The sequence below is a fragment of the Varanus komodoensis genome, unplaced genomic scaffold (genome assembly GCF_004798865.1).
Source record: "Varanus komodoensis strain SLA01 unplaced genomic scaffold, ASM479886v1 scaffold10, whole genome shotgun sequence".
Classification (NCBI taxonomy): Eukaryota; Metazoa; Chordata; class Lepidosauria; order Squamata; family Varanidae; genus Varanus; species Varanus komodoensis.
In genome coordinates, this window is record NW_025335269.1 from 2,202,064 (window position 1) to 2,214,297 (window position 12,234).

Genomic DNA, 12,234 nt, shown 5'->3' on the forward strand with positions numbered 1-12,234 from the left:
CAAAGAAAGTACCATTGTTTTCTTCACATTTATATAATATGTGCTTACAGTAGGGTCAAAATAGACATAATAGGTTACAATAGGTTACAATGCATTGCAGGTGAAAACTAACACATTTCCATTTAATTTAGTAATCAAGGATTTGCTGGAGATAACTGCTTGTAATCATAAGCCCCATTCATTTCAATTGGTCTACTTAAAGTTGGATGTTGTTGTTGTTGTTAGTCGCAAAGTCATGTCCGACCCATTGCGACCCCATTCCTCCAGGCCTTTCTGTCCTCCACCATCCCCCGGAGTCCACTCAATCTCACACCAACTGCTTCAGTGACTCCATCTAGCCACCTCGTTCTCTGCCATCCCCTTCTTCTTTTGCCATCTACTGTTTCCAGTATTAGGCTCTTCTCCAGGGAGTCCTTCCTTCTCATTAGGTGGCCAAAGTATTTGAGTTTCATCTTCAGTATCTGGCCTTCTAAAGAGCAGTCAGGATTGATCTCCTCTAGGACTGACCGGTTTGATCGCCTTGCAGTCCAAGGGACTCGTAGGAGTCTCCTCCAGCACCACAATTCAAAGGCCTCGGTCCTTCGGTGCTCAGCCTTCCTTATGGTCCAGCTTTCACAGCCATACATTGCAACTGGGAAAACCATAGCCTTGACTATATGCACTTTTAAAGTTGAATACTACCCAATAAACATATGACAACAACCCCTACCAAAAAGTTCCCTGGCATAGCTTACCTTTCTAAGTTATTTTCCTCCCCTGCTTTTCAAGGGAGGTTTTAAAAAATTCTAACATACCTTTCATATTCTTTCTACAGTCAAATTTAGATAATATTATCTGATGAAAGCTTTAAGATACAATCCAAAGCATGTTTAGACAGAGAAAAGTCCCAGAACAGGGCTGGCTGGGGAATGCTGGGAACAGTAACTAGTATCCGTCTCTTGTCTTTCTTCTGTGCTGCTTTGTTCTACTACTCTAGCTTTCTTTGCTATTTTACTTTTCCCACCCTTGTGACTACACTAAGTTCTTTCTCTCTCTACTGTTGAGCTGTAGCTCAAGATGCCTCATGCAGAATTACAGGGCATGGATTGGGCCCCTCCCTCTCCCTCCCTTCCTAGAAACTGACTACCAGGCCAAATGTCCCTTCTCCTGCTACAACTCAAGCCTCTGCTCCAATTATGTGATGCAGACTAAGCTGGCCACAGTGTGGCAGTGGTCCAACTGTGAAGTAGAGTAAGGAGGAGACTGCCCTCAAATCAGCACTGTTGGTGGCAGTGGAAGCAACTGAAAGCCCCACAGGTAAGATATGTGGGCCTTAAACAAGTCCATCAGTTCCTCTTGACTTTTCAAACCACCTGCTCTATGCAGGCCAGGGTCTATACACAACATTCTGGGAGGGAATCGCAGATAAATGCATCCATTCTGCTCTACCTTAGCTCACATCAGCTTTTTCCATGGAACTATATCAGAATAGCCATTGGGAAGGCTGGCTTGCATAATCAAAAGTTTTGTACATGGGGTGCCATGTATTTCATGCCTTCTTAACTGGGTGTAAGTTTTTAAAAAACAGAAAATTTAAAATCAGGTTATCAGAATGATTTGTCTTTGAAAGTTGCAGTCCTCATTTCTTCACTTGTTGGATACTTTTTAAGCTATGTACATACAGTTCCAGAAAACAATCAATGGTTCCTGGACTAAGGACTTACCATTGTCTTTTCACTGAAAACTAGGAATTCTTCCCACTTCTTTTTCAGATTTTCAATTGAAAGCGTTTCTTGATCCAATGGCCCAAGATATTTCTTGCTCTCATTTTCAAACCAGACTTTTATCTGTAAAAAATACAGGGTTATATCTACAGATAATTCAGATGAGCAACTTCGTAAAAATAACCTACTTATTTTAAAAGTGAAGCCCTCTGTTTTCTAAGTACTGAATGTATGGTGCCATTGCAGCTCTTTTGTTGCAACCTTCCTGTTTCCCTTCTTGGATGCACAACTTGATGTGGTGAGGGGGGTTTCAGAATGTAAGAGAAGATAAAAGTAAAGGCACCAGGAGGACAGACTCTTTCACTAGCCTCATTTCTTAGCAGGATCATCCAAGGTGGAACGGTCAAAGCTAAGGCACCAGACGAAGATGCATCCGACTCCTAATGATCACATCAGCTACTGGGCAGCAACAGAAGCTGAAGGGGACACTGGCAGAGGATCTTCCACAGACCATAGCAGTGATGCTCAAGTTAACTCTGATTAGTATTGTACAGAAGAAGGCAATGGTAAACCACTTCTAAATTTTCTAACCTAGAAAACCATATGATGAAACCATCCAAATGAGATATGAGATAGTGCCAGAAAATGAGGCTCCCAGGCTGGAAGGGACTTAACCAGCTATTAGGGAAGAATAAAAGGCAAATATGAATAGCACTGTTGCTAATGACGCAACTAGATCAAAGCTGAAAGGAAGTTGATTGGCTGACATGCACAGAGGGGAAAGTCCAAAGCTACATAACAGATACAAATTGGAAACCATAACACAAGAAATGGAATGGATAAACATCACAGTACTTGGTGTGAGTGAACAAAAGTGGGCTGGAATGAGACATTTTCAGTCATATAAATACAAAGTGTTTTACAGTGGAAATGATAAACTCAGAAAAAATGGAGTGGCTCTAATACTGAGGCAAGATATAGCAAAGGGAGTAAGAGCCTATAATGCAGTCTGACCAAATCATATCATTCAGAATTTGTGGAAAACCTATCAACATAACCATAATTCAAGTCTATGTTCAGCAACTGATACAAAGAAGAAATTGAAAACTTTCATGCTAGTGTCCATACAATGTTACCAGGATAACATAAAGAGAAAGTCAAAAAAGTATATGGATGTAAATGCAAAAGCAGGACCACTGCTGAACAGAAATCTGTAATTGGATCTCTCATGCTAAAAAGTATGCTTCACTTGTCTATGGGAAAAATATACAGGCATATGTAAATAGTACTGACCTGATCACAGCCTCCTTCAAATTTTCTCATTGCCAAGAGATTCTCTAGTTTCTGCAAGCATTTATTAGACAACAGAACCAATCTATGCACTTCCTCATCTACTTGATTATACAGCTTCGTAATAGTCTCCATAGCATCTCTGTGGAGCAGTGGGGATGGGGAGAAATAAGCATTCATAAAACCTTTTAAAAAACATTCTAGATGCTGCCCAGACTTAACAAGTGGCATCTCATATTTGCAATGATGATGATGATCCTCAAGATCTATTTAGTAAAAAAGACAGAACTAAGACTTCTCAGCCTACCGAAACATAATTTCAGCCTATCTCTATCGTAACCATATTGTGAAAATTAAAAGGTACAAATAAAAAATGGGGTAGCTAGTTCTATGTACAGAGTAAATGCTAGACATGATCCTCCAATCTCCAGAGTTACATTAACAAACTGCATTTAAATTTAGCAGAGTGTCTAAAGTGGTTTAGGATATATTGTTTGGGAATGCTGGACCTGCTCTTTGAAAGAAACCATTAAAAACTCTTTTATGATCTGTTTCAAATATCACAGTCAATTCCGGGAGGTACAGGGAGCAAGCAAGTGCTCTTTCTGCTGCCCACTCGCTACCTCTGTTTTATTGTGATTCCCAAATTCTGGAACTACAGGTGATTGCTAGGCAAATTCTGGGTTACTTAACCCCTAAATAACTGAGAGTTCATGAATTTGGATGGTAACATCTCAGCAATGTGGTGTATTGCTGGATTGTTTCTGAATCAGAAGCAGGTAAGTAGCTGGAAACCATGGGTTGCTTGATAATTTAAACTGGATCATTGTGTGCATGCATGTGTGTCAACTTTGTCCTTAACGTTGGGAAAATATTAAATTTAATTCTCATTTTGGACTTCTTCATAATCTTCCATCTGAATCAGACTTTTAAAATGCCATATTCTCCTGTCTGTGATTCCATATAATCAGCATAATCATTTGGGTTAGAGCAGTTCTTTGAAAATACCTTCTCTGACACAGAAAATCCTTACTTCTTATAATGATCCATGATTTAATTACTTGCCAACTAGCAACACAGCTTCAAAATATCACACAGTAATCTGCAATCAACAGTACAATAATAATGACACTGTAAATATCTACCGATAATCTTCTGTATTGCAGGATTCCTCCTTCCTAAGCCTTGCAAGGATTGTTCCACCCTGAAGTCTTAGGGTTACCAACAGTTCATGTTCCAGAACAAGTTTCATTGTTGTCTTGTGTTTGTTCATTAAGTCATTCACCTCCTAAATGGAAGATATAGTACTTATTTCTTCTTGCTAGTAATACTACAGAGAAACCCTTTCTCCTTTTCTCTCACACATATGCTGCCCTCATCCATTCAGACACACAAGCATGTAAACCTCCCTCCTCCACCCCTCCCCTTGTTCCCAGCAGACTCATTCAACCCCCACTGGTTTCCCTGTTCCCTGCTGGAGGTCTGATCATGGCCATTCAAAGCACATCATAGGTTTTATCTCAGTAATCATGTATTGTAGGTGAATATTATGACCTCCACTCTATGGAAAGAAACCTTAGAAGAAAGGGAGAGAACATGCAACTTCACTAACAAGTCCATGGCAGAAGCAATAGTTGAAGCAGGGACTTCCTGGTTTAAAGCTCATTCAACTACTATGCAACCAGTTACTCTCTGTCTACATGTTACAACATACAGTACTTCAAACCCAGATGACTGCTGCCAGTAGCACATTTCAAAACAGTGAACAAGGTAAATACTTACTTGTGCTGTATTTGGCATCGGGATACTGTTGAGTGAACATACAGAGTACTGCAAGAAAGCAACAGCCTCTTTGCAGTTTGTAATGAAAGGCTCAAGTTTCTGCAAGTAAAAATTCAACAACTGAAACATTAAAAACCAATTTCTCCTGTTCTCCAATAACCCTGAAATGCATTTTTATAGGATATATCCAAATGCTTGACACTGCAAGTGCTTTGTTTAGAAAGGGCAATAATAATCCACACATTTCATAAACACTGTCCTCTGTGTACTCTTTTTCTTTGAATTAAATAATATTGTCTCACAATAGTCATATCTTTAGGGCAGGAAGTTTTGGGACAATCTGACAGTTGCACCAAATGGCAGATAATGAGAGATAAACATGATGCATAAGATGTAGATGCAACAACTTTAACTGATGAAGCAAGTATTCATGAAGTAATATGCAGACAGGAATGAAAGAAAGGTAATGGTTATGAGCTGCTGGATGACCCAGATACTGAAAACCAAAAGAAATGTATAGGTACATTGGAAGTTGGAAATTTTAAAATAAAATGGAAGAGTTAGGAAAGGAATAAGCATCACTGGGTTGTAGGATAGCAATTCATCACAAGTTATAAAGAGCATACATTCTATTGTGAGATTTTATTTTTGATTTCTTTACTTTTAAATATTTGTCTTCTTTTTCTTGTCTGGTTGCTTTTTCTTAATATAAAGTATATTAATGTGTTTGTCACATTTTTGCTCACTGATTTTCTTGTGCGTGTGTGTGTGTGTCCTGTTCAGAGAGCTGTGAGTTCTAGTAAATCAGTCTGATTATAAAATGAAAAAGGGGGAAGGAAGAGAGAGCAAGCAGATTCTTCAAGAAATGCACAAGAAAGGCAGGTTGCTCACCTGTAACTGTCGTTCTTCGAGTGGCCATCTGTGCATTCATACATATGAGTGCTGCGCCTGTGCAGTGCCTGTAGCTGGGAAGATTTTAAAGCTTAATGGTTTTGGCGGGAACTCTGCACCCCACTCCCCCCATAGTATAAGAAGGCAGAGTGCCCGCCATTTCCCCAGTCTACTGAAGACCGACTGTTCGCCCCCAAGTGGAAGCGAAAAACATTACACATTAATGTCATAACAAAGTGAGCTCAAGGAGACACCCAAGGTAAGTATATATCACACAGAACAGTAGCCGAGAGGAAAAACGGTAGCGTAAAACCCAGTCACTGACATCGAGTGGGCCAGTGGGTGGGTTGTGTGAATGCACAGATGGCTACTTGAAGAACGACAGTTACAGGTGAGCAACCTGCCTTTCTTTGTCATGGCCTCTGTGCATCACACATATGGGCGATTAAGAAGCTTACCACACCCGGAGGTGGGACAGTGTCGTCAATGAAGAACAGAAGAGAGAACTGCGCGACCAAAGGAACAGTCCTGTCTGGCACGAACATCTAGACGATAATGTTGGCAAATGCGCAAGGGGTAGTCCAGGTTGCCACCTTACAAATGTCATGAAGCAGGATACCAGCAGAGAAGGCAGAGGATGCTGCAACAGCCCTTATAGAATGGCCTCTGGGCATTGCAGGCAACTCTAACTTGGAGAGTTGATAAGTCAGTTCAATAGTCTGGACGATCCACTTAGAAATTCTTTGGAACCCGATTGGGGACCCCTTGTCATGTTTGGAATACTTGATGAATAGGTGTTTCGTGTTACAAAAGATTCATTCTGAGATCGGTAAAAAGCTAGGCAGCAACAGACGTCGAGAGAGTGTAGTGAGTGCTCTACTGGAGTAGACGGCATAGAGAAGAATGCCGGTAAGACAATGTTCTGATGACATGGAACGGTGAAACAATCTTTGGGAGAAATGTAGGATCGGTGCGCAGAACGACTTTCTCCTTATGAGAATTAAGGTAAGGAGGATCGATACAAAGAGCACGAAGTTCACTGGCTCTTCTAGCCGATGAATTGCGACAAAAAAAGCTGTCTTCCAAGACAACAGATGTAGATCAGTAGAGGCCAAAGGCCTGAAAGGAGGTTTGGTGAGCGCTTGTAGGACAACAGAAAGGCTCCATGTCGGGACAATTGATCTAACTGGTGGTTGAAGATCCTGTAATCCTCTAAGGAAGCGACTGATCAGGACGTTAGAGAATATCGATGAGCCCGAAACTTGGCCACGGTAGTGAGAAACTGCTTAATTGACGAAGGTTTAAGTCCAGTCTGCTGTAAAGATAATAAAAATTGGAGAATATTCTCAATAAAAGCAGAATGAGTGGTGAAATGATTGGTGTCAGCAATTTAGCTGCATATGGTCTTAACGCAAACTGAAGGTAGGGCTTAACGCCGACTGAAGAATGAACTGAATATCAGGGTGTAGAGCGCTCAGATCCGATGAAACGGTTATCAGTATCGGGGATGAAGAGGCAGCTGTGGCAGGATACTGCCGGGTCAGCGTTGAATCTGACAGGATTGTTGGTACCAAGGAAGCAGTAGGACCTGTCAGATAAGCCAGGCTGTCAGATTGAGCTAGTGAATGTCCAGATTCTGCACTGTCCCGTCTTGTTGAGTTAGAAGATGAGCTAGTATTGTTGGAGAGGCAAAGAATGGTGGTCTCGGTTAGCAAGGCCACCAGGGAGTGATGAGAATTCACCGAGCATTGTCGTGACTGATCTTGGCTAGAGTTCTCATAATGAGCAGTATTGGAGGAAATGCGTAGAACAGGGGTACTGAAACTTTTTCACCAAGGGGTCAATTGAAAGCTGCTGGTGCTGGGCACAGGCCGGAAAGGTGGTGCCTAGTGGTGCACACAGGTTGGCGAGGAAGTGGGGGTGGCGAGTGCGAGTACACGCGCTGAGGCGGGTGCGGGTGTGCAGAGGTGCACACAGCGAGGGGAGGCGGGCGCACAAGGCAGCGGCTTGCTCGCTTGGAGATAGTTTTCTCTGAGTGAGTAAACTGCTGCCTCCCATGTGTGGGGTGAGGTGGGTGGCGGTGGGCACATGTGGATAAATGGGCATGACAGGCCGGATCCGGCCCCCGGGCTGTAGTTTGAGGACCCATGGCATAGAAGAATCTACATGTGACAAGCCATAACGCGAGCCTCGTGAATGTTCTTGAGCTTGTGGTCCATCCTAGCATAGGACACCCCAAAGCCATTGAAGGGCATGTTCTCAATTTGCCACTTGGTCTCGTCTGGGAAATTGCAGTTCCAGAGCCAGGCATGGTGACGGAGGGCTACAGCACCAACGAGGGCCCTCGAGTTGCAGTCAACATGATGTCTCGCCACCTAGAGCTGTTGGATAGCCATCTGCATCACTTCTCTGGTAAAGATGTGTGCCAGGTCCCTCTGCTGCTCCGAAAGCGACACTGTGATGTTTTCCAACGTTTGCATCTGAAAATACTGATACTGAGCCAGCGTCGCCTCATAGCTGGAAATCCGGAGGCCAAGACCTGTGGCGATGTAAATATAGCGAGCCATCATGTCAACCTATTGTCCTTTCTTTTCTGGAGGAGTGGAGTGTTCCCTCATCTCATGGCCCTGAGATGCCTTCACGATGATAGAGTTCAGTTTTGGATGGCGCAGGAGGAATGGAATAGCCTGCTCTGAACTCTGTACATCGATTTGTACCGTTGTGAAGTCGGTTGCGGTTGGCTGGGGAATCTCCAGGACTCCATTATCACTTGTCATAAGGATGTTATGAGTGGGAAAATGATGGCAGCAGATTGCTCCTTCTTCCCAATGTTGTAAAAATTATCGGCACTGGGATTGAAGTAGTACTGGGCCTCAATCTCCAGTGATCTAGCCAATCTTGCTATCAGTTCCCCAAACATCAAATATGATTCAGGTGAGCAAGGACCTTGCGTGGTAATCACCATGTCCGGTAAAGATGATGCTGCATCTGAATCCTCTGACTCTGAATCGTAGTGGAGTAGAGAACTAGAGGAGTTGGCCGGCGAGGAAGGGTGCCTGGTCTGAGCCACTGCGGACATCTAAGGAGCGTCTCTCAGAACTGGAGACAGTGTGCAATGACAGACAGATGGATAATATCCATAGGGTGCATAGTCTTCCCAGGGCTCGTGATGAGAGGTCTCATAGGGCACTTGCACCCAGTCTCCAGTTGAGCAGCCAGAAACACGTTGCTGCTGTTGCACCTGCTGAGGTGGGGACCTCAGGGAGACCTTAGGCGAAAGCTGCGGAGTGGACGAGCATGTCATCAGAGGGGCCACTTGTGGAGAGTCCAGGATCTCTCCATCCAAAATTGATCCCGGCAGGGCCATCTCTGGACCATCTGGCGAGGACAGGGCCGAAGGGACAATCTGTTGCGGAGACCCTGGTGGGGTCACCTACATGGCCAGCTGAAGACTTGGGCCAGTCGGTGTCAGTAGTGATGCCACGGTTGGGACTGATGGAGTGGACAATCCTGAGTCACAGCGGTGCGGCTGGTTGGCCTTCTTGGTGTTACGGGCCACCTGGTCTGCCCTGTCCTTCTCGTGGGCCGAAGATTGTCTAATCTGCTGTGCTTCCTCTTCTCCTTTTGTTTATGAGGAGATCTATAGAGTCGCTCCATTGGTCGATGGGCGAGGAGGAGGAGCAGCCGAGGAAGAAGGCTGCAAAGCGGATTGCATCGTGAGTTGATCAGACGTAATTAAAGCCTGGTCCCAAAGAAGGTTGCATGGGTGGTTCTCTCAATTTTTTTGTGCCTGCTTAGTGAAGGCCTGACAATGACCACACTTATCAGTTCTGTGACCTTCCCCGAGGCAGAGAAGGCACAGAATGTGTGGATCAGTGGGGGACATTTTGGTCCCACACTGAGAACACTTGGGGAAAGCCGCATGCTGAGCCATCAAGAGAAAAGAGAAGATAGCAAAGCAGAGAAAAAGATGATAAAAAGGTTAAACTTTATACACACACACACACATATTTGAGGAAAGGGAAAAACGGAGAATTTAGAAAAACTTCTAACGGGAAGGGTCATAACTTGAAAATCTTAACAAGAAAGCTAAGAAGATAGAAGGAAAACGGTAAAAAGGTTTTTAGATACAACAGTATAATGGACTGAGAGATGAAAGACTCAGAGAACTGAGAACACTTGTGGATAGCTGCACGCTGAGCCCTCAAGATCGAAAAAGATAGCGAAGATGAGAAATGTAAGAAAAGAATAAACCTTTTTTGGGAGGAGGGTAAAAAGGGGGGGGGTGAAGAAAACTTCTAACGGGGAGGGATGAAAAACTTGGAAATCTTAACAAGAAAGCTAAGAGAACAGAGAGCAACGGTTCAAAGGGGATCAAGATACGCAATATAGCTATGAACGGAGAGAGAAAAGGCTCGAGGCACAGTGAACGGCAGTCGCAAGAAGACTGGGAAAATGGCAGACACTCAGCCTTCTTATACTATGGCAGGGAGGAGTGTGGAGTTCCCACCAAAACAGTTAAGTTTTCAAATCTTCCCGGCTACAGGCACTGTGCAGGCGCAGTGCCCATATGTGTGATGCACAGTGGCCCTGAGGAAGAACAGCATATACTGTTTTTTAAAAATATGGAGGCAGGCAATGTATTTGAAAAGTAAGAAGTTACGCAACTGAGTTGCTGCTAAATGTAAAAAATAATGATGTTCCAAAGCATGAAAGTGGCAGCTATATGCTGGTTAAAGATGTTTTGAACTGAAGGAAAATCACTATGGTTTGAATCGGTGGTGACTTCAACAGATTTTCAATATCTACCAAAGATTCTAACAAAGATTATTTATGAGAAATATATAGCATTTCAAGGTATTGGGACATGTTTGAATGACGAAAATGCTTGAGTTAGAATGAATTAAGAACAGGAATGTAACCAGATCAACTCCAATGGTTCAATATTGGCAAATTAAAAATTAATAAAAAGTCCAGGACAGGATCTCTAAATATGAAGCTATCTGAATTGGAAAAAATTAACTGCTGGAAAGACTGCTTTAAAGTTTTATTAACAAGAATATATTTATTGCTAGAACAAGAAGAATATATTAAGAATCAGTGAAGAATGGAAAGTAATTTTTATCAGAGGAATGGCCAGTTCAATTTGTGTTAATTTAAAAGAGAAGTATTATAAACTGATTTAGATGATATTGAACACTTTATAAATGATAATTGTGCATGTTGGAAATATGGGATGCAAATGGCTTTATTATATCTGCATATCTGGTAGAAGTATCCAAAGGTTCAAAAATTTTAGAAAATAGTTATGAAGCATGTCTCCAGGATAACTGGATACAACTTGTTTTTGAGTCCCAAAATAACATTGTTAGAACTTTTCCAATCCAGGATTCAAAATATCCATTAGCCAATAATATCAAATCAGTGAGGTAGATTGAAAGATGGTGCACAAAAGAATCCCAAAATTATGGATAAAAATGGGAACCTTTTACTGAGTATTTCAAAAATATTACAATATAAAAATTAATATACTCTTTTTTTACTTCTTAAATTATTGATGTGTAGATATGTAAGAGCAGATATTTTGTGCTAAATATTTAGTTTATTTGATATTTAATTTAATGATATACATACATACATACATAACATTTAGAAGGGTATGCTTGGTTGATGTATATATTGATTGCTGCTACAGAATATGTTGTATTTTCCACTGTGATGGTCTTACAGACTCCCCCCCCCCCCCCCGCCACGAACATGATCTGGTTATATATTTTTCCAATAAAACTGAATGGTTCAATTCAGACAAGCTATGGCTTCTGCTAACCACAAATTAAAACTTAAATCATCCTTTGAGCTTCCAAATATATTATAGGCATGCCGTAATTTAGACTCCTAACATTTCATTAGCTTCTGGTAGTTGGACAGTAGTAGTTAACTGCAGTTTATTAATTCCACCATCATAGCAAATCCTAATTAAGTTTCTTTAACCATGACTCAGAAGGCTTTTAGAACTGAGCCAATAGATTTTACTGACATTATGCTAAATATTATTAATTTCTAGCTTTTACGACAAACTAAGAGTTAATCAAGGCAATCAAAAATTATTGAGGAAGCACAATAAACAATAGTTTCAAGGGTTCAAAATTTTAACTCACTCTTCGGAAGCATATCCAGTCATTATGATTGTAAGGGAATGTTCCGTCAAATTCTGCTGTCAGCTGGTTACCATCAATGAATCTATGCAAACCCTTCAGTGATGTTAGAACTTCACACTATCAAACCAAGTCAATATTTATACAGAATATTTTAATTAATTTTGCATGGTATCAGATAACATAAATCTAAGTCCTAGACAGCTTGCAAGGCATCTAGCTATCACCTTTAACATACTGATTTAGTTTGGACAACACAACAATTCACCATAGTTTGTTTCCATGGAGTTGGTGCATATAGGAACAGCTTCACTAAGGGTTACTTGTTTTTTCAAACAAGCCACCCTGTGGTGCCCATGGACTTTTGAAGTTGTTATTATCATGATGGCTTGTTATATTTTCTGAACAGAGGC

The 12,234-nt window shown here is 41.8% G+C and overlaps 1 protein-coding gene across 5 annotated transcripts in view; it reads right to left on the reverse strand.

Annotated features, from left to right (window-relative positions):
• PLEKHG4B (pleckstrin homology and RhoGEF domain containing G4B) overlaps window positions 1–12,234 on the reverse strand; it is a 175,054-nt gene that overhangs the window by 76,441 nt on the left and 86,379 nt on the right. For all 5 annotated transcript variants that reach the window (XR_006416860.1, XM_044452637.1, XM_044452660.1 and 2 more), the window contains 5 exons: window positions 11,825–11,941; window positions 4,776–4,874; window positions 4,139–4,281; window positions 2,997–3,135; window positions 1,704–1,826 (listed from right to left, as the gene is read on the reverse strand). Coding sequence is in view for 4 of the 5 variants with exons in the window: in XM_044452637.1 (XP_044308572.1) it covers window positions 1,704–1,826; window positions 2,997–3,135; window positions 4,139–4,281; window positions 4,776–4,874; window positions 11,825–11,941 (621 nt within the window). In the remaining variant the exon portion in view is untranslated. The remainder of the gene's footprint in view (window positions 1–1,703; window positions 1,827–2,996; window positions 3,136–4,138; window positions 4,282–4,775; window positions 4,875–11,824; window positions 11,942–12,234) is intronic.